Source organism: Hemibagrus wyckioides, linkage group LG03 (assembly GCF_019097595.1).
Source record: "Hemibagrus wyckioides isolate EC202008001 linkage group LG03, SWU_Hwy_1.0, whole genome shotgun sequence".
Lineage (NCBI taxonomy): Eukaryota > Metazoa > Chordata > Actinopteri > Siluriformes > Bagridae > Hemibagrus > Hemibagrus wyckioides.
In genome coordinates this window covers 10,636,632-10,658,429 of record NC_080712.1, presented here as the reverse complement: position 1 = coordinate 10,658,429, position 21,798 = coordinate 10,636,632, and the positions used below count along the sequence as shown (strand labels likewise).

The 21,798-nt window shown below is 39.6% G+C and overlaps 2 protein-coding genes across 3 annotated transcripts in view; both read right to left on the bottom strand.

The window, feature by feature from the left end:
• Positions 1-17,749, bottom strand: part of si:dkey-28b4.8 (sarcoplasmic/endoplasmic reticulum calcium ATPase 2) — a 28,697-nt gene extending 10,948 nt beyond the window's left edge. The window contains exons 1-14 of one of the 2 annotated variants that reach the window (XM_058381681.1): positions 17,214-17,749; positions 16,040-16,087; positions 14,351-14,470; positions 14,167-14,184; positions 12,955-13,037; positions 12,592-12,696; positions 11,443-11,581; positions 5,610-5,776; positions 4,609-4,764; positions 3,701-3,842; positions 3,238-3,404; positions 1,062-1,150; positions 754-856; positions 347-478 (exon numbers count right to left, since the gene is read on the bottom strand). In XM_058381681.1, the coding sequence (XP_058237664.1) occupies positions 347-478; positions 754-856; positions 1,062-1,150; positions 3,238-3,404; positions 3,701-3,842; positions 4,609-4,764; positions 5,610-5,776; positions 11,443-11,581; positions 12,592-12,696; positions 12,955-13,037; positions 14,167-14,184; positions 14,351-14,468 (1,419 nt within the window). In that variant the 5' untranslated portion in view covers positions 14,469-14,470; positions 16,040-16,087; positions 17,214-17,749. The remainder of the gene's footprint in view (positions 1-346; positions 479-753; positions 857-1,061; positions 1,151-3,237; positions 3,405-3,700; positions 3,843-4,608; positions 4,765-5,609; positions 5,777-11,442; positions 11,582-12,591; positions 12,697-12,954; positions 13,038-14,166; positions 14,185-14,350; positions 14,471-16,039; positions 16,088-17,213) is intronic. The other variant, XM_058381672.1, reaches the window with a different exon arrangement.
• Positions 17,750-19,388: 1,639 nt separating this feature from the next.
• Positions 19,389-21,505, bottom strand: pold4 (DNA polymerase delta 4, accessory subunit). The gene is made up of 5 exons (XM_058382269.1): positions 21,353-21,505; positions 20,936-21,042; positions 20,726-20,815; positions 19,734-19,845; positions 19,389-19,617 (listed from the first exon to the last, which is right to left on the bottom strand). Exons 2-5 carry the CDS (start codon positions 21,036-21,038, stop codon positions 19,593-19,595), a joined length of 330 nt encoding a protein of 109 aa, XP_058238252.1. The 5' UTR covers positions 21,039-21,042; positions 21,353-21,505; the 3' UTR covers positions 19,389-19,592.
• Positions 21,506-21,798: the final 293 nt, after the last annotated feature.

The following is a 21,798-nucleotide window of genomic DNA, read 5'->3' as shown; positions in this document are numbered from 1 at the left end:
AAGGCAAACCAAGACAATGAACAAACAAGTCACACTCTATAGATGTGTACACACTGTAAACAACACACACACACTCTCACTCACCAATCTCACAATGACCTTTTCTTACACATTCTCTCCCACCAACACTACTCTCTCTCACTCACACACACACACATCCTCTCACCCAGCCTATCATTCTCACACCCACTCACACTTACTCTCACCCACTCACACCCATTCACACGCAGTCACACCCAGTCACACACACTCTCACCCACTCACATGCAGTCACACCCAGTCTCACCCATTCACATGCAGTCACGCACACTCACACTTACTCTCACCCACTCACACCCACTCTCACCGAACAGCATGCAGTAGCCCTCTCTACAGGGGTGAGACTCCTCAGATCTGTGTCGAAAACATTCATCTTCTCCACTAGACAGCACAGAGCGGTCTCTGTAGCTTCCCCCACCTTTTCATACACACCTTTGCTCTGTGTAGGTATGGATTTTGTGTGTGAGGTAGAGAGAAAGAAATGGTTAAAACATGTTATGTCTCAGTAATTGTTAAATCATCATCATAGGTACAACAGTTATTTTATAAATTGTTTTATAGTTTAATTGATTACGATACTGTGCCACCTCATTTTACTGTCATACTGTTTTTTGTTTCACTAATACAGCTTAAAGTAAAGGAAAGGCTAAAAAGCCGCTCCTTAAATAATTGCTGAACCTTTAAGTGTCTTTAAGTGTGAAGATGTGCACACACCTCATTGTAGTCCAGGGAAGAATCATTACACAGGGCACAGATAGTAGCCAGTTCCACCAGGGCATCATACTGACTACAGGGCACCACTGCACCATCCCTATATCTGTGTAGAGAAGAAGATCTCAGTTAAGAATAGAAGGAGATATTTGGCATAGAGACAAATTAGTGTAAGTTCACAATTACACATATTATGTTTACATCATGAGTAGGCCAATAACACAGGTACAGAAGCAATGTCAGTTGTAGTGTGGTTAGTCAGATTGTGTTTGTGTGTGTGTGTGTTATAAGTAAATGTTAAAATCACTCACACTTCTCCTTCGGGTGCATAAGTAGATCCAGTCACTGTAAACTCATTCAGAACACACCTCTCGTCTGTGACCTTCTCCACGACAAACATCTACATACACATGCCCGTCCACACACACGCATGCACACGCATTGTTAATAAGAATAATTTCATTTGTGCTCATTATATTTATCTGTTATATGGTTTACTTGTTAATTGAACAGTTTATAAGTTATGCAGTCTACTCACAGTCTATACAAGACTACAGTCATGCATTTATCAGTAAAAATCACATTAGGAGGAATCTGTATTACATAAAACCCTCTTTTATCAGAATCAGTTTCATTGCGCAAGCAAGATATAACTGGCAAAGAATTTGCCTGCAGATGTTTATAGTTATAGGTTTGTAACAATCATGTGATGAAAATTAAAGTTATAAGTTAAAGTTAGAAGGTGAAAGTTAAACAAATGTACTTTGGGACACATTTAAGGACTTAACTGAATTGTTACACACTTGTCTGTATGCTGTATCTGCTGGGCATTTTTAGAATTAAAACTTATATATCCTATATCCACTAGAGGGCAGACCAGAGCATCTTGGAAATTTCATTTAACTGCAGACAAGTTCTGTAGCTTTCTTTTGCAAAACCTAGTGCTGTCCTAAACTAGTGCATACACCAACCTTCTAGTATTTACTACTGTCTGAAAATCTTATTCATTATACTATTACCCATATTACCCATAGTGCATTGTGAATCCACTGTAAAAGTGATGCACAACTATTATTGAAAAACTTTCTTGAAAACACTGGAAGGGCTACATTTGTATATATAATAGCAAATAAACTAACAGGCAACGGTTAGACAATTTCACATGAATGAAGCAAAGGTAGAGTTGTCATCAACCGACTCCTGTGTTCCTGCTTCTGTCCTGAGTTTGAGTTATGCAAAGTTTTTGTACGGTCTGCATAGGTCAGGGTTTCAAGTTTCAGGCTCCAGGGTTTCAAGATTTTGCCAATGCAGAAATGAATGCAAAATCAACCAAACTGCAATATTCTGAGGAGCAAGCAGACTTGCAAAATCAGACTTGGCCCGAGTCGCATGACATCATCACAATGCGCAACCAAAGACCTCTACGCATCACTCTGTACATTCTGCAACATCCCTTCCACATAGTAATATAATTATAATATATACATAATTGTTTATTCATACATTACTAGTTCATCTATCCATGTACGTATATTTTAATACATGTATATATATATATATATATATATATATATATAGAGAGAGAGAGAGAGAGAGAGATAGATAGATAGATAGATAGATAGATAGATAGATAGATAGATAGATAGATAGATAGATAGATAGATAGATAGATGTGTGTATGTATTATCTCTACAAACATCAAACATTACATTATCTCTGTTACTGTTGTATATACTATGTACATATTGCACAGATATATAATTATATTTTTCTTTACACATTATGTGCTGTAAATACCACTTGCACATACTTTTCTATGCAAATACTACCTGCCATAGCCTTATTTATTGATGTACATATATTTAAACATTTATCTGCACTGGTTCATTTGCACAATTTCTACTATTTGCACTTCTGGTAGATGCTAACTATCTATCTAGCTAGCTAGCTAGCTAGCAACAATCATAGAAAGTAATTACATATACCTCTTCACTGGTAGTAGTTTAAAAGAAGGATCCTGTGCTTGCAATTTTGCAATTAAGCTCAATAAAACTCTGTAAGCAAAACACATCAAGCATTTCTGGCTACAACAATCTCAGGAGAACCCCTGCAGAATGGACTGGACAGTTGACCTTAGAATGAAGTGTGAATAGTGTGAATTCCTGCTTTACGCCTAGTGTCCAATGGTTAGACACCAAAATTTGGAGTATCCCTTACTGCTGTCTTATATACTGCTTATACACATAATCATTAAAATATTGTTTGGGCCACACAGTTAATGGTATTACATATGGTATGCAATGTGGAGCATGCATGGTTAAAATAAACATGGCATGGCAACTAAAATACAACGACAGTCTTAATAACACTAAAAGAGAGAAGCACACAATAAAGGGTGAAGCAGCTGCTGTTACTGGCACAATCTTGGAACATCATGTCTAATGAAGTGTTCTGAACACAATGGTGAACTGAAATTTTCTGTCTCACCCTGCAGACGGACATCTGATTAGTGGTGAGAGTGCCAGTTTTGTCAGAGCAGATGACCGATGTGCAGCCCAGAGTCTCCACGGATGGCAGTGAGCGTACGATGGCGTTCTTCCTCGCCATCCGACGTGTGCCCAAAGCCAAGCAGGTGGTGATGACAGCAGGAAGACCTACAAGAGGGATGACAGACAGAGAGAGACAGAGAGAGAGAGAGAGAGAGTGTGACAGAGAGAGAGAATAGAGAAACATAAGAAATAGGTTAATTAAAGTGGTGTTTCTTAAGGAGGGTGTGTGCTACATATACTTCTAACAGATAAGATACATATCCACAATATAAATGTGTCTTCATTTATGCATATGCAGGTGGTGGACAATTAGCCTGATAAACACACAAGCTTTTATGTAAGTTTACGTTACAATTCTGTTGCATTAAAGAGTTCAACCGAGCGTGTGATATATTCTATACCCTCTGGGATTGCAGCTACAGCCAAAGCCACGGCAATCTTGAAATAATACACAGCTCCTCTGAGCCAGCTGCCACCATGTACAGGATCGCTGAAGTGTCCGATGTTAATGCCCCATACTGCCACACAGATCACTGTGATCACCTAGAGATGGCAAGAAATAAAACAGAAAAAAACAGAAAGGCGAGGTTTTCAAAGATTTCTATATTATATCAATATACACATAAACTTACAGGTAGATGAGTGGGATTTCAGTGTCAGAATCATCATACTCTATTTTTAAGATTAACCAAGTTAGCTAACTAGCTGACACACAGGTTGCATATTTTAATGACTAATGCATCCTCTAATAATCTGCATACTGAATGTTTTTGTCAGGATCTGTAGGTAGTTTTTTTCCAGATCATGAACTGAGCTCGTACTTAATGCTCCTGAATTTTTCAGACATACAGAGAAACTCTAAGAAGAAATACAGTAGCAACACATTTTACCTAGATACTTTTTTATAAAGATACAAACAGACACAATCAATTAACAAACATAGAGAAAGCAGATGGACAAAGTGATCTGTATTAGATCACAGTGACTATATTATTTATATATCACATATATCATACGGCTATACCATGTACTGTTACTAAAGAAACAGATAAAATTGCACATTTGGTTAATATCTTAAAAAAGAAAAACATGTGAAGGAGGAGAGGGTGTGTAATCAGAGATCGGTGTAGGAGGATAGTGTGTATGTGGGAAATGAGGAAAAAAATAAATATATATATATTTTTAAAAAGCCTTTTTGCAAACTTAGTTATGAACAAAGCAGTGAGAAAAATGGCAGCTTGTGCGAAGAGTGTGAGAGTGTAGGAAAGCAGAAAGCATAAGAACAGTAAAAATAAACGGAGCACACTACCTTTGAGAGTTGCTCCCCGAACTGGTCTAGTTTTTGCTGTAAAGGAGTCCTTTCTGGGTCTGTGGCTGCCATCTCGTCCCTGATTTTACCGATTTCTGTCTGGACTCCGGTCGCCACCACGACTCCGATTGCTCTCCCGGCTGCAATGTTCGTGCCCTGTGCATCAACACATACAACACCTGGGATCATTTGCAGAATATGAACTCCAGGTGACTGGATTTATAATCTGTTATTGTTATAATGTTATCAGATGACATAATGAATGAGAGGCTTCATTAGTAGTGTGGCAAAAATCCTCAACACAACTCTAGTCACACTGACGCAACATATATTAAATCGAAATAATATAAAGGATATATTTTTAATATGCAAAGTATATAAATGTAAAATTATTTGGAAATGACTTTCTGAAATTTCTTGGCATTAAAGGGGCAACTCACATACAACCCCAGACTTTGGAACTAATGAAACATCTGTAATCAAAGCTAATGATGAGGAAAAATAAAGAGCTGAGTGCTATCATTATTGTGAACCACTGATTTATTAAGGTGGCTTTAAAATGACAGGTCTAGAAGCACTTTTAAACATAGAAACTGCACCTTTAATACTGGCAGAGCTGGAGGTCTGAACATGGCCTCACTACCAGCTAATGGTGTGCTTTTACGACATGCAAGAGCCATTAGAGCTTCTCAGCTGGAGGGAAGTAATGGAAGCTTTGGAGTACGTTTGCGTGTGGTCTTTGAGGCTCATGCACACTGGTCATTATCCGTATGAAAGCTCAAAGTGCTCGTGACATCATTTCACCAACCAAGTGAGAGCAAACAACACGTCTGATGTTTTATTCAGCACACATGTAGGCCCAACACACACACACACGCAGAGCACATAAACTTGTCATGTCCACAATAACAAAACATCTCAGGCACATCGTAGCACTTTTTACCCACACTCAGACAAGAGTTACAGCATTTAAAAGAGATGATTCTCATATACACACTTACAGAAAAAAGCATGTTCTTCTTGTCCTGGTTTACGGCGCGTGGATCAGGGACAGGATCTGTGTGTTTGAGCACTGAAACCGACTCCCCTGTCAAAATGGACTGGTCCACTCTCAGAGTGGTGGAACGAATGGAGGTCAGTCTGATGTCCGCTGGAACCTTATCACCCACTGCAGAAAAGGATCGAAATGTGATCTTTCCTATTCAGGCTAAAGACTACAAAATCCTCAAAAATCATGTCCTTAAAATCATTTAAAATATAATGTTGCTTTGGGATTTTTTTTAAGCAAAGTGTTCTGCGTTCACGTTAAGGAAATCATTCAAGCTGATATCTTGTTTTTTGGTATATCATGAGCTAGCAAAATGGACATCATTTCAGTTTGTAATCAGATACCAGCTACCAAAATATCTATGGTGCTTCTGTATCATCATGTCATCCTCAAAATCAACCGGAGTTATCAGAGTGATAGCTCCTTTCACTGTAAACTTATACAATTATTACATATTGGGCAGTAATGTTGTTTTTCCATAAGTAGATTTGTGTTTTATTTATTTTTATGAAGTTGAGATAATACACACTGAGATAATATAAATATAGAAATATAGAAAAATAGAGGCATATTTCCGTTCAGGAAAGCATCTATGCTTCAGAACTATGAATAACATTAAATATAAAAACTCATATTTCTTGTAGAGTCTGGCAGGGTTTTTAAATCAGGGTGGTCATGTCCTTAAATATACCATTGTTATGGAAACTATATTGTAAACTTGGTCCCACTTAGTACTGTATACTAAGAAGCCATGTACTTTTCCATTTCCAGTAGCTGCACACAGCCTTCAGGGTGCCAGTAATTTGTAATTATTAGCTCATGCAAATAGACTGTGGTATGTAAACACTACAGAATAAGATAGGATGAAGAATATGCAAAATATCAGGCCGAAGCATGTTAGGACCGGACCTAGATAAATGATTACTAGCTAAACTAAATTAGGCACTTTCTTTAAAAAAAATTGGAGGTAGTAAACTATGTCCTTCGTAAAAAAAACAAACAAACAAAAAAAACGGTATGAGATGGAATGAGTGAGTGTGTATATGTGTGTGTGTGTTCCTTGTGGTATGAGCCTGTGTGTGTGTGTGTGCGCATATGTGTGTGTGTGTACCTTGTGGTATGAAACTGTGTGTGTGTCTGTGTACCTTGTGGTATTGTGGTTATTTGTGTGTATGTGTGTGGTCGCGAGAGCTGCCTTGTGGTATGAGGCTCTGTGTGTGTGTGAGAGTGTGTGCCTTGTGGTATGACACTATGTGTGTATGTGTGGTACTACCTTGTAGTATGAGGCTATGTGTGTGTGGGTGTACGTTGTAGTATGAGGCTATGTGTGGGTGTACCTTGTAGTATGAGGCTATGTGTGTGTGGGTGTACCTTGCAGTATGAGGCTATGTGTGTGTGGGTGTACCTTGTAGTATGAGGCTATGTGTGTGTGGGTGTACCTTGTAGTATGAGGCTATGTGTGTGTGGGTGTACGTTGTAGTATGAGGCTATGTGTGGGTGTACCTTGTAGTATGAGGCTATGTGTGTGTGGGTGTACCTTGCAGTATGAGGCTATGTGTGTGTGGGTGTACCTTGTAGTATGAGGCTATGTGTGTGTGGGTGTACCTTGTAGTATGAGGCTATGTGTGGGTGTACCTTGTAGTATGAGGCTATGTGTGTGTGGGTGTACCTTGTAGTATGAGGCTATGTGTGTGTGGGTGTACCTTGTAGTATGAGGCTATGTGTGTGTGGGTGTACCTTGCAGTATGAGGCTATGTGTGTGTGGGTGTACCTTGTAGTATGAGGCTATGTGTGGGTGTACCTTGTAGTATGAGGCTATGTGTGTGTGGGTGTACCTTGCAGTATGAGGCTATGTGTGTGTGGGTGTACCTTGTAGTATGAGGCTATGTGTGGGTGTACCTTGCAGTATGAGGCTATGTGTGTGTGGGTGTACCTTGTAGTATGAGGCTATGTGTGTGTGAGTGTACCTTGCAGTATGAGGCTATGTGTGGGTGTACCTTGTAGTATGAGGCTATGTGTGGGTGGGTGTACCTTGTAGTATGAGGCTATGTGTGTATGCGTGGGTGTACTTTGTAGTATGAGGCTGTGTGTGTGTGTGTGGGGGGGGTGTACCTTATGGTATGAGGCTATGTGTGTATGTGTGGGTGTACCTTGTGGTATGAGGCTATGTGTGTATGTGTGGGTGTACCTTGTGGTATGAGGCTATGTGTGTATGTGTGGGTGTACCTTGTGGTATGAGGCTATGTGTGTATGTGTGGGTGTACCTTGTGGTATGAGGCTATGTGTGTATGTGTGGGTGTACCTTGTGGTATGAGGCTATGTGTGTATGTGTGGGTGTACCTTGTGGTATGAGGCTATGTGTGTATGTGTGGGTGTACCTTGTGGTATGAGGCTATGTGTGTATGTGTGGGTGTACCTTGTAGTATGAGGCTACACTACCAGTCAAAAGTTTGGACACACCTAATTCCATGGTCTTTCCTGGTGTTTTTTTTCTTTCTACATTGTAAAACAATGCTGAAGGCGGCCGAAATACACAATAATGTCCTTTGAACAGTTGATATTGAGATATGTCTGCTACTGATGCTCTGTAAAGCCTTCATAACGCCTCTAATCTGAGGTGCTGTTAATTGGTGATTTCTGAGGCTGGTAACTCTAAATGAACTTCCCCTCTGCAGCAGAGGTAAATTTTGGTCTTGCTTTCCTGGGATGGTCTTCATGTGAGCCAGTTTCATCATGGTGCTTGATGGGTTTTGCAGATGCACTTGACAACACTGTTCTTGCAAGAACTATTCCAGAACACCTGACCTTCGTGTTCGTCTTAAAATAACAACTGACTGTTGTTTTTTGTCATTACTTATGGATTACTTAAGTCCATGTGTGTTATTTCATAGTTTTGAAATCTCCAGTATTGTTCTAGAATTTAGAAAATAAATCCCTAAACAAAAAACATTGAATTAAAAGGTGTGTCCAAACTTTTGACTGGTAGTGTATGTGTGGGTGTACCTTGTAGTATGAGGCTGTGTGTGTGGGGGGGTGTACCTTGTAGTATGAGGCTGTGTGTGTGTGGGGGGGGGTGTACCTTGTGGTATGAGGCTGTGTGTGGGTGTACCTTGTAGTATGAGACTGTGTGTGTGTGGGGGGGGTACCTTGTGGTATGAGGCTGTGTGTGTGGGGGGGGTGTACCTTGTGGTATGAGGTTGTGTGTGGGTGTACCTTGTAGTATGAGGCTGTGTGTGTGGGGGGGGGGTGTACCTTGTGGTATGAGGCTGTGTGTGTGGGGGGGTATACCTTGTGGTATGAGGCTGTGTGTGGGTGTACCTTGTAGTATGAGGCAGTGTGTGTGTGTGGGGGGGGTGTACCTTGTGGTATGAGGCTGTGTGTGGGTGTACCTTGTAGTATGAGGCTGTGTGTGTGTGGGGGGGGTGTACCTTGTGGTATGAGGCTGTGTGTGGGTGTACCTTGTAGTATGAGGCTGTGTGTGTGTGGGGGGGGTGTACCTTGTGGTATGAGGCTGTGTGTGGGTGTACCTTGTAGTATGAGGCTGTGTGTGTGGGGGGGTGTACCTTGTGGTATGAGGCTGTGTGTGGGTGTACCTTGTAGTATGAGGCTGTGTGTGTGGGGGGGTGTACCTTGTGGTATGAGGCTGTGTGTGGGTGTACCTTGTAGTATGAGGCTGTGTGTGTGTGTGGGGGGGGGGATGTACCTTGTGGTATGAGGCTGTGTGTGGGTGTACCTTGTAGTATGAGGCTGTGTGTGTGGGGGGGTGTACCTTGTGGTATGAGGCTGTGTGTGGGTGTACCTTGTAGTATGAGGCTGTGTGTGTGTGGGGGGGGGTGTACCTTGTGGTATGAGGCTGTGTGTGGGTGTACCTTGTAGTATGAGGCTGTGTGTGGGGGGGGGTGTACCTTGTGGTATTAGGCTATGTGTGTATGTGTACCTTGTGGTATGAGGCTGTGTATGTGTGTGTTTGTGTGTGTGAACCACTGCAACGTAATGATGTGTATTTAGTGTTTCTACATTGCAGGATCTAATACAGTGCTTACTAATAAGTCACATTCTCTGTGTAAAGCAGTAAAACTGATTTAATTCACTGTGTTCAATCTACAGCATCATCACTAAAGCGTCTGACTCTGCTGAAGGATTTAACAACACTGAACCAAAAACACCTACTTAAATTTTTCTCATGCCTTCCCTCTTTTTTCGGGAATCTAGTCAAATGCCAGTACACAGTGAAAGTACCGAATCCACTCAGCACTCAGAACCCATGACGGCTGTATTAGGGCACATAAAGAAGGATGTCAAACTTATTTTTATTCATGACCTCTGGGATTCCTAGAATAGAGCTTAAATAGTATGCCAATAGTTACAAGCCCAGGCCTTAACCCTTTCTGCTTGCACTGAAAAATTTCACTTAGTGAGTTGATTTCCGATATTTACCAAATATTACAAAACGAACACATACAGTTATTCTGGTCAACCAAGCCAGGCAAATGATCCCACTTCACCACCTCCTTAAGAAAACACTGGGTCTTTTTCCAGCAGAGTATTTATGGCTTCCCAGAGACGGACACTTGTGATTATAGTGATCCTGAGCAGGCAATGTTGATAGGCCTCTCAGAGCAAACAAAAGGCCAGCTCACGTCACGGCCCCGATGCTCTCCAGCTGAAACTGACAGACTAAATGTGAAAGAATTTCACTCGGCTTGTAGAGGATTTTACAGGCCGCTTCAGGTTTGGCAGTGTGATACGTTACTTTTAGCATGAACAATCTTCTGACAGGTTTATGACTATCATCAGTAATTTAATTTCAATATTAATATACATAGACTTTACAGCTGCATCAACTCACTGATTAATCCTTGTATAAATATTTTTGAATATTTTTATCTGTTTATGTGAATAAAAACAGAAACTTCAAAAAAACATTTTCTCAAGTAAAAGTTTTCTTACTTCTGCAAACACTTGTCTGAAATAAACTGACCCCTTAGACTTGATATTTTGTGACATCTGTCCTGGAGAGAATAACAGCACTGGATCTCTTCCTGTGAAGTCTAATAACATTGTAGACACTTGAAGATCTTGGATTTTCAACATTTTACACTCAGTGAAATTAGTAGGTTTAGACTGAATCTTTAATTCATACCCCAGGCTCAAAATTTAGAGACTGAGCTGATCATCGAAAACATTGATTATGCGTTATTTTCATAAAAAAACAACTTCCCATCCCATGTAATCCATTCTCTACACCACTTATCCTACTGGGTCACAAGAAACCTGGAGCCTATCCCAGGGGATATACCCTGGACAGGATACCAGTCTATTGCAGTGTAAAATGGCACACACACTCACATACCCATTCACACACTACCACAATTTCGAGATGCTAATCAGCCTACAATCCATGTCTTTGGCCTGGAGGAAGAAACCAGAGAACCCGGAGGAAACCCCAAAGGCACTTAGAGAATGTGCTAACTCCACACACAAAATGGTGGAGGCTGAAATTAAACCCTCAACCCTGAAGGTGTGAGACAAAAAATAACTATTTGCTCCTTTTTAGACCAAAAGTCTAACAAAATATAGACCACATGATAAGCCTTCCTATTCATATTTGTTCAAGGTAATAATAAATAAATGTTAAATTATTTAAAAAGTATTTGACCAACCAAGGATAAATGAGTATGTTTGCCTAGCATTTTATTATGCTACATTAATGTACAGGGAACAGAACCTGCTGTTAAACACAGTGTAGCACAGGAGGAGATGATGAGTGTAGATTTTCTGCTTACCTGCCACTTCTACAATGTCACCAGGCACAATATCTCTGGCTCGAACTCTCTGTACACTCTTCTTGTCCTGTCTGTACACCTTCCCCATTTCTGGCTCGTATTCTTTCAGTGCTTCAATGGCGTTTTCTGCATTGCGCTCCTAGAGAAACGAATATGACTAATAATATGAGAAACTAATATGACACTAACCTGTACACTTGCACATTTATTAAGTTATCTAATCAGTCACGAGGCAGCAGCACGATGCATGCAGATACAGATCAAGAGCTTCACTTAATGTTCACATCAAACATCAGAATAATTGTGCAGCATGGGTGTTGGTGCCTGATGGGTTTGCTTTCAGTATTTCAGCCACTGCTGCTCTCCTGAGATTTTTAAGCAGAGGCATCTATACAGAGTGGTCCGGAAACCAAAAAACACTAGAGAAGAAACATCTTGTTAAAATGAGGGGTAAGAGTAGAATGGTTATGCTGTTCCACGTTTTTTCAATCTTTAAATCTTCAACTGTCCAGTTTGGGTGAACCCTGTGTCCACTGAACACTCTGATTCCTCTTCTTCATTGGTAGGAGTGAAAGCCGATCTGGTTTTCTGCTCAGTGATTGAGTGTCAAATTTTGCTGATCCTGAGATGTTTTTCTCCTCAATACTGTTGTAAGGAGTGGTTATTTGAACTACCATGTCCTTCTTTTCAGCTAGAAGCAGTCTGTCCATTCTCCTCTGACCTCTGCCATCAACAAGATTTTTTCCATCCACAAGAGTTGTTTCTGTTTTTCTCACCAGTTTCTATAAACTCTGGAGATTGTTGAGTATGAAAATCCCAAGAGAATAGAAGTTTCTGAAATATTCAAAACCACTTTTTCTGGTACCAACAACCATGCCCTGCCAGCGAGACCACATTTTCCTCTATTATTCCGTATGATGTGAACATTTCGTGAATCTATTTGCCTGCATCTGCATGACTGTATGCACTGCGCTGCTGTCACGTGACTTGCTGATTGGCTAATTGCATGAATGCGCAGGTGTTCCTAATAAAGTGTGCATAATAGAGCGTGCATCTGTATATGTATAGGATTTCCCTTTAGCACTAATTGATTATTGGCGATATTTGAGTCAAATATCCATATATTGCCCAGTATGCTGTCACACTTACCTGCCACACGCCCACTATGGCATTGGCGATAAGGATAAGGAGGATTACAAAAGGCTCTACAAACGCAGTGATGGTGCCCTCCCCTTCTTCAAACCAGGCCAGGGTCTGACAGAGACATGAAATCTAATCATCTATAGTCCTTCCACAGAACATGATAAATAAGTAAATGCAGAAAGGGCACAAGTGTATTATGGTCACAATATACAGCAGCAATTAGACAATAATGCTTCTGATATGAGAGGTTCTTAGCAGTGGTGCTTATTAGATTACTAAATGCACAGTGAAGAGTGGGAGGGGTTGTTGAGAGGGGAGACAGTATTTTAGCATCACGGCTGCGATGCGTCGATTCCCGTTAGTGCTTACGAAGGAAATGCAGGCCGCGAGCAGTAGAATCCGCACAAGCAGATCCTCGAATTGCTCCAGCACCAGTTCCCACAGAGACTTCCCTGTAAACAGAGAGAGGAAGAGTGAGACTGAATTAAACGAACATTAACAAAGTCCTCTCCTCTTACTAACAGAGCCAGAACTACACTCTTTCAACATTGCTGCTACGTTAACATGCAAAGGATTTCTGAGTGCAGATTCCAAATGAATTGTTGATGTGTACTAGGTTTGATAAACAGGTAGGATTTCACGGTTAGCAATGGTATACGATGGTGTGCGATGCCATAGCTTTGTACCATAATCTAGTGTAAAGCCTTCTCAGAAGACAGGAGGTTATTCTAAGAGCACAGAGGAGAATAAATCTCTAAAAACTAGGATGTTCAAAAAGCACATATAAGTGTGATAATCAGGTGTCCACATACTTTTGGCCACATACTGTATTGAATACTGTGCCTTCACATGTAACAAATATTTTTTTTTGTTTTATTTATTTATTTATTTTTTCAAAATGCAACAAAAATTTCCTTCCACACTCTGAAATGTTTATGCAGTGTTTCTACAGTTATTATATTTTGATTCAACTGATGATCCTCCATGTTTAACTAAATAGAAATGTCACACAAATCAGTCTCAATTAGACAAATTAGTCTACTTCACACATGTTGTGTATGGTAGGTTTTTATTAGACAGCATGCCAACATTTTGAGTTTTATTCCAATTAATCCATGCTACACATTGTCTCAAATCTCCCAAAATATGCCTGCAGGGTAGCGGGCAGAAAATCATAGACCAAAAAAAGACCATAAACTTTTATTCTGAGTTGAGTTCTATGTGAGCAGTAAAGATTTTATTTTGCATTTCAGTATTTAGACCTCAGATCTTACTACTTAAGCACTATTTAGAAGTAATGGGAGCAAATACACATGGAGCTGAGCTTCAGTAAAACAGAGGTGTGTCCAAGTTACATGTGATTCTGTTGACCTCAGGTTTTTACGTTATGTGGTGTACGCATATATCTTGGTGCACAATATCAAAAATATTCACATGTGAACACATCTAAATGAGCCTCAGAGAAAATTATTAAAATACCTATACATTTTCCCATGTACATACTGGCATGACATTGTGACTGAATGCAGATGATAGTTCTTAGCATTAATTAGCCTCAGACCAGAGAATTGTGTTTCTTACCTTCTTCTGCTGGTAATTCTGCATGACAAATTGTTAGATCCGGTAAGAAGAGAAAGGAGAAGAGTTTACAATTAATTTCTTTGCAGCATAATGCTTACTACTTACAATACTTCAACTGAGTTAGATGAAAAGTGGTTTAAATATCTGTAATAAAGTTATAGTTGTATGTATAATGGTGATGTACCGTTGGGACCCCATCGCTCGCGATTCTTCCTCAGCTGCTCACTGCTCAAACCTGTGGATTCGTTCACTCCAAAGAACCCCAACACCTCCTCGACCGTCTTGGTATGGGCATTGTCCATCCCTGTGGGCGAGAAGTCAGTCCTCACTGCACGTGCTAGGACTTTCCCTTCCTATCACTTCATGTACTTCCAGCTTCATGGATCCTTTTAAAATCTCCCTAAAATGGGATTCGGGAGCAAAGCAATACCAAATTTGGCCTAAAGTAATAGCTACAGTATTAAATTAAGTCTTACACTGTTCAATTATCTCTTATAGGGAGTGTTTACATTGCTTTAACGTGCAGTCAGGTGGTCTCTTAAGAAGAATTCACATACATTTCACATCAGAATTCTAAATTTTTCCCTGAATTTTCCCCAAAGTTTTTATGTGATGATATAAATAAAAGATTATCACATGAAAACAACTTCATTTACACTCCAGTAACATCATGATAGCACTATGCGACCTGATAAAGTCACATGACCTACATGTAAAAAAAATCACATAAAATTGAAGACACAATCAGTAGATATAAATATACTAGCATTTGCAGTGTTTCATTCATTTTCAGTCCATCTGTCAATGGAAAAGTACCACCAGGACACCGCTGCAGACCAGATATTATTTAGATGATGGACCATCAGCAGAGCAGCAAGACTGACATTGTGGGGTGTGTATGTGTGTTGCACCGGCATGAGCGTAACAGGTGCAGCAGCATTGCTGAGATTTTCAACTACTATGTACACAACATACCTACTTAGATAGTCAACCTTGTAGGTAGTAGTATTCATATTCATTTACTCTACATTTAGTTAGTTTAATCTTCAGTAACTGCTTTTTCTTAGTCAGGGTTGTAATGAATCAGGAGCTTATACCAGGAACAATGTGTGCACTGTCCAGTGCACTGCGGATGCCCACATTCACACACTCATTCACACTAGGGAAAATTAAAAGTATCCACTTTCCAGTTTTTGGGAGGTAGGAAGAAACCAGAGAACCCAGAGGGAAGCATGGGAAGAACATGGGTAACACCGTACAGACAGAAACCTGAGATCACAGTTAAACTGGGAACCCTGGAGGTTCATGGTAGTATTTCTGTGTTGCTATGATGGCTTCAGATTTGCATCTTCATCTATAGAGATTCTAGTCTTGTTTCCACACAATCTCTGTTGTCTAGATACTTTTGTTAGGCTGAAAATTTATTGCCCAGCAGTGACACAGAGGCATTTAAGAATCCTTGGGCTGAGAATGGACACCAGCCAAATAACATTTGGGCAGTGATGGGCTCTTTTCATTGATGGACTGGGTAAATAAAGGCCAACGGTGTACATCAAAAGATGAGCTACAGTCAGCAACTGATTCCCTACGAAGTGCAACTATAAGGTACTAATCATTGAAGGTATAAATGTATTCATTTTCCTTTCACTTTTGTCGGTGGGGGCCATAGTGGCAGCTGGTTGAGAGAATCAGCCAGACGTCTCTATTTCCAACCATGTTCCCAAGACAACTAACAACATTATATCTCCAGTGGGTCCTGGGCCTTCCCTGGGGGTCTCCATTCTGTTAGACACAGGAACCAACCTGAGGACATGCAAACCACTTCAAAGGGCTCAACAAACAGGAAGAGCAGCTGCTTTATTCCAAAACTCACTCCGATTGTTGACTTCCTCACACTGTCAGAGAGAGGAAACCCAGCAACCTGCAAAGAAACTTTATTATTTTTGGTCACCACCAACAGCTTGTGATTAGAGGTGATTAAAAGGATGTAGACTGTCCTTAAAGTTTCCTCCATAAAATGAGCTACTGCTACACTACCACAAACCAGTACGGCATCTGCATGTACTATGACCTCATGCCCAGTATTCCTGCACTATTCACTGGAATCTGGACCTCAGTAAAACGGTTACTGAAAATGAATGAACTTGTATTTTGCTCTGCTGTAATGATTAGTGTGGCACAGTGTGGTGGTGCAGCACACAGCACAGTTTCAGTTTCAAGGCTTACAGGCCTCAATCCTGGCTCTCAACCCCAACTCTTTGGGTTCTCTGTTTTCCTCCCACCCTGAAAAACATGAACATGCATGAATGAGTGTGTGAATCTATCTATCTATGCGTGATGCCCTGTGATGAACTGACATCCCATCCACATCCGGTGCATTCCCACCTCACTGCTGGTGTTCCTAGGAAAGGCACCGGATCCAGCGTATAACTGACCAGGATGAAAAGATGAATGCATTTATTATGTAGTTATAACATCATTATAACTGATGTAAGGGGACAGAGGTGATAACAGTGAAGTGTCCAGGTCTGTTCTCTGCAGTTATCTCCTCTGGTGCACCTGTTACTTAGGAAATGAGATTTATTTATATTCACTTTTGCTAAACTAGCACAAGATATCTACCTACCTATCAATCTATCAATCTATCTATCTATCTATCTATCTATCTGTCGTTCAATCTGTCTACTTCTCTATCTATCTTGATATTAACAGAAAAACAGAAGGGATAATACAACACAACACTGAGTTAACGTTGTATTAAATCACAGAAAAATAAGGATGCTATAATACAGAGAGCTAACCGGCTAACGAAGCATTGCATTGCAGGCTGCCGCATGTCTGAAAAATGTAAATATTATAGTTGATCTGATATACAGCAGACATGATTTATTGAGCTTGCAGTCATGTTTGCCAAGAAGCGACCTTTATTAACGGCACAACTCCACACAAGCTATATACAGTAATAAATGTGGGTTAATATTTCCCCCCCGTATGTGATTTTATCAGAGCTAGCTAGCTGGACTTGTGTGGAGAAAAAGTGTACTCACCACTTCACTTATTATCGCTTCTCCTGCAAACCGATGAGCACCGTTACAGCAGTGATATAACACAATAATACCGGATAAATATTCTAAAATAAATCGACTGTGTTAGAACTATCCAGCTGGCTGGTTCCTGATATAGAGGCGGTCCAGAAAAATGATCTTTTTCAGCTTCTATTTCCCAGTCAATTCTGCATGATCAAATTAGGGAATCCACAGGCGAAATTAAACATCCGACATTTTTCTTCCAGTTAAGGTTTGCTACGTTTCTGCCTGTAAAGTAAAAATTCCGTGCAATCAGAAACCCCTCGCTTTTAATCTCCAGCTCTCTCTCTCACATCTATCTAAATGAGCATCGTTTTATTTAATGCCAGGCCACAGAATGACATTATTAACATCGCCTTCTGTCGCAGGATCGATTGTCCAATCAACGTGCAGCAAATCAGCCCGTGAAATCAAGCGGACCAATCGCGTTGATTGTATATACAGTGATCCCGCCTCCTGGTTCTTTTGCGGTTGGAGGACTCAGCTTTACCCCAGCTGATCTCCTTCGCTTAACAGGTGATGTGACACTCTCAGTTTTTCAGTTTATTATTTGTTTTTTTTTGTGCATTAGCCACAAACTATGTTCATTTTAAGCAGGATATATATATATATATATATATATATATTTTTTTTTTTTAGATTTTATAGCTAACGCATTTCTTTCCATTGGTATATATGTGCATTTCCGAAAGAAGGGTTGCCAGATTGGGGCAGTCGCGTAGCAATCCATGAGTGTTATATGAATATAACACTCTAAAAATATATATATACATAATTTCCACAATCAGTAAAAAAAAATTCCGTTTAACATCTGATAACACGTGGACATTGACCTCTTTCTAATCGACTATGATTTGGCAACGTTGTGCTGTTCAAGAAGACAGCGTCATACAGTGAGTGCGTTGCATAATTATTCACCCCCCTGAGCTGTGTAACACTGAAATGAAATTGACTAATTGGGAATAATGTGATACGAATCTAAAAAATTTTGCGTTACACTAAAATGATTGCATAACTTTTCACCCCATGGCTGTGAATCATAGCTGTAGTGCAACCAGCTGCCATCAAAAATCACATAATCAGCTAAACGGAGGTCACCTGAGTGTTAAAGTGTCACGTGATCTCAATAGAGTTTGTTAGATGACATACATAATGAAAATTAAAGAGCTATTAAAACAAGTCCAGCAGTTCGGAAAAGTATTAGTAAGGCTTTGGTAATAAACAAACAAAAAAAATTAAAAAACTCAAAAGATGGTGTTCTCAGAGTGATAAGCAGTTTTTGGTGTCCATCAAATGCGCCTGTAAAGTGAATCCATTTGTTCAATTCTACAATTTGTCCATGGGTGTATTTGTAACTATGAAATGCATTATGCTGTGTTATCTGACAAAAAATCCAGTATTGTCAGCATGGAAGTAGTGCCTCAAGGCCAATCTGACCCAGTTAAGCAACCATAATTATCTGTCCTTATAGATGTTGCTAATTACTATCATACTCTCTTGATAATTCATTCTTGTATAGATATAAGTCTATATTTATCCAGCAATGCCCCCCCCTTATAACCTTACTGTTAACAGAACTCCTTCTTTTGTTCTTGCTCTTCTTTTCTCTTTTTTGATGATATGAACAATTATAGCTTTCATCCTGGCCCTTCCCTTATCCCATGCTGACTGGTCTGGCTAAAGATGGAGAAATTGCACATTGTTGGATTAATTCAGAGTGAATAGGGGGAAATGGTTTAAAACAGTAATTTTCTAGGTGAACATTCTGTGACTACAAAGTAACAACCACGATTTGCTGTAAGAAATTGTTATTCAGGGATGTTACCCCTCCATCAAAGCTGTAGTTTTCAGAATAGGTTTACAGACTAATGTTATTTACTCATTTCTGGAAAAACTGCTTACACTGGGACTTGCACAGAAGAAACTTAACATAACTCAACATTGGGTTGAGTGTTTATGTTTGAGTAATTGTTTTTAGTTGTATGTAGACACACACATCTTATTAAACTACAGGCTTCATAGCAATAAAATACATACGGATTCTTCCACAGGACTGTGCAAATAAGAACACAACCAATTTTAGAGATGTGGCAAATCAGATAGCAGTCCTGAAATGAACCTTAAAGATCAAAAAAGTTAAGAGAAAGCAGTTTTAATAAAACTTATAACATATAAACTTCTGCTTTATAAAAATGTAGTGTAAAAATTAGCAAGCACAAATAAGAAAAAAAAATAAACAAGCAACATTCAAACATGACCAATCACAATATCCATGATGATCATTCTTTCTCACTAATGCATCATTTCTCTAGCTGTCTTATTTTCTTCACCCATGATTCTTCACAAGGGGTAGTCACGCCAGAGACTGAAAAAAAAGAACAACATTTATCAAATGTCAGGCTATGTTTGGATCTGGTGTCTGTGAGTGTGTGTGTTTGTGTGTATTGACATGTCATCATGTGAATAAATTGTTTATAGCACCTGTGTGTGTATTCTGGGTCTGTACTCTCCTTCAGCAGTATGTCTTTAATCTCCTGTGGGGGGTTCAGGCCATGTAGAGCTGCCCTCTCCCATCTCTGCAAGCGACTAATCCCTACACACAGGTACATGAAAGAACAGAGCTGTCTTGGTTTGTGTGATGAAGAACACAAATGAAACCTTTGTTAGTGAATTAGTATGGCATGGCTTCATGATAATGTTTATAATTGTTTATTGCTAATAATAATATTAATAATAATACAATAATTACTAGTTTTTATATAGTAACTGAATTATTCATAATAATTCCTGAATACTTAAGCAGTATCATGTGTACAAAATATCAGAATGGCTGCAATTCAACCTCAGGTAATCACAACCATGCTAAAAATTGTTTATTTTTACAACAAAAACTAGTTCCCAAAACAGCCACAGCTGGACAGAGCTTTGTTTATTTGCCATGATGTGCACAGACTGACTGACAGCCCATAGTAAAGGAAGAAATTTAATGAACTATTGCTAGAATTTAATATTTATGTAGCAAACTCAGAGAAGTGGGGTATAACCAGGTAACTAGGACTGCTCTACTGTGGCATGTCAGTGCTTTTTGAACGCTGCTTGTCTGATCAGATTAGCGGACTAAAACTAATTGTTACATATTAACCTTTTACCTCAGTAACTACATAATAAAACATGGACTGAAGGAAAGGCAACTGATTTGAATAATATGCTATATTAACTGAATGCAAAGGATTGCTCTGGGCAGGATTCATCGCAGATTTGTGCTCACACAATTAATGCAAACTGTACACTGACTGTAGATAGATATATTAACTTATATCAAGTTCTTTGTTTCACATATAAAAAGACACTCCCGCTCCTTTACCAACAACACAATCAGCTGACCCCAGAACCAACTTGCTTTTGCAAACCATGCTCAACTTGAAGCAAAATAAATAAACAAATAAAGTACATCTAAAATCCCTCTTAATTACCTGTACATGGGCCGAACTGCCAGTCCAAGTCAAACTTCCTCAGCTCCTGCAGATCAATGTCTCTCTCACTCAGTTTTGGAGGTTCTACATCTAAGATGGTATAACATGGTAATAACATAGCTATTAACACTATATTAAAACTAAATGGGTTGATTTTAAAAACCAGATTGCAAAAGCACAACTATACACTACAGACCCAAGTGGTCTCACCTGCAGCTGGGGGTGATGGAGGTTTATTATTCTTTCTGTCACCTCTCTTCACTTTCTTCACCACCTTGAATGTATCTGTGATGAGGCCACGTTTGGCTGTCATGTCTCTAGACAAAGGTTCAGCGATGGCATTAATCGTGGATATTACATTTAATTATAATAAGAGCACTGAAGGTTTTACAGTGTCATTTTTATCTCAGAGACGCTAGAATTCATGCACATAAACATTGCACATCCTACAGTGTAGTGATCTTTTAATGGGTTTCTATGTAGTGATAAATGATAGGCGTGCATGAACAGGGCAGCTTGGCCAGCTTTCGTTTATCTAGGCTTTTCTGGCTATATTTTTCTATCACAAAGCAATTTAACACGCATTTGCACACACGATAAACCTTTAAAAACGTCTGTATGACCTACCTTTAGTTTTTTTTTTCTCAGACAGCTAGTCTAACTGGTTTAATGTTGACCGTAGAGCTCGTGGGGGTTTTAACTCCGTGGCCTGTTCGTTTACAAAACAAGGAAGGGGAGGACGGCTACGTACACGAACTGCGTCATGACGTTTCATTTACATACGCGCTGGCGCATACGTCTACACACGCCGTTGATTTTTAACTCCAAAATTTGGAGTCGACTCTGATTCTGATTCTAAAGATTGATTTGATTCCTATAAGAAATTCTTACTGGGAATTTGCCCATGGATTCCATAAAATCTAAATATCCGAATCTCTTTGAAATAGCACAGACCTAGTAAACATGTCAGACCTAAAGACTTATTAAACATGTCAGAGAAGTCCTATTTTATCGCAAAAATTACATATTATCTTTCATCTCTCTCTCTCTCTCTCTCTCTCTCAGTAAAATAC

What these genes read in the sequence shown, in the direction of transcription:
- pold4 (XM_058382269.1), bottom strand. Translation starts at nt 21,038, where the DNA reads ATGACAGCCAAACGTGGCCTCATCACAGATACATTCAAGGTGGTGAAG. An exon ending in GCAGTTCGGCCCATGTACAG is followed by an intron (nt 19,846 to 20,725) that starts GTAATTAAGAGG and finishes ACCTGTGTGTAG; the next exon opens with GGATTAGTCGCTTGCAGAGA. An exon ending in GACCCAGAATACACACACAG is followed by an intron (nt 19,618 to 19,733) that starts GTGCTATAAACA and finishes CTTTTTTTTCAG; the next exon opens with TCTCTGGCGTGACTACCCCT.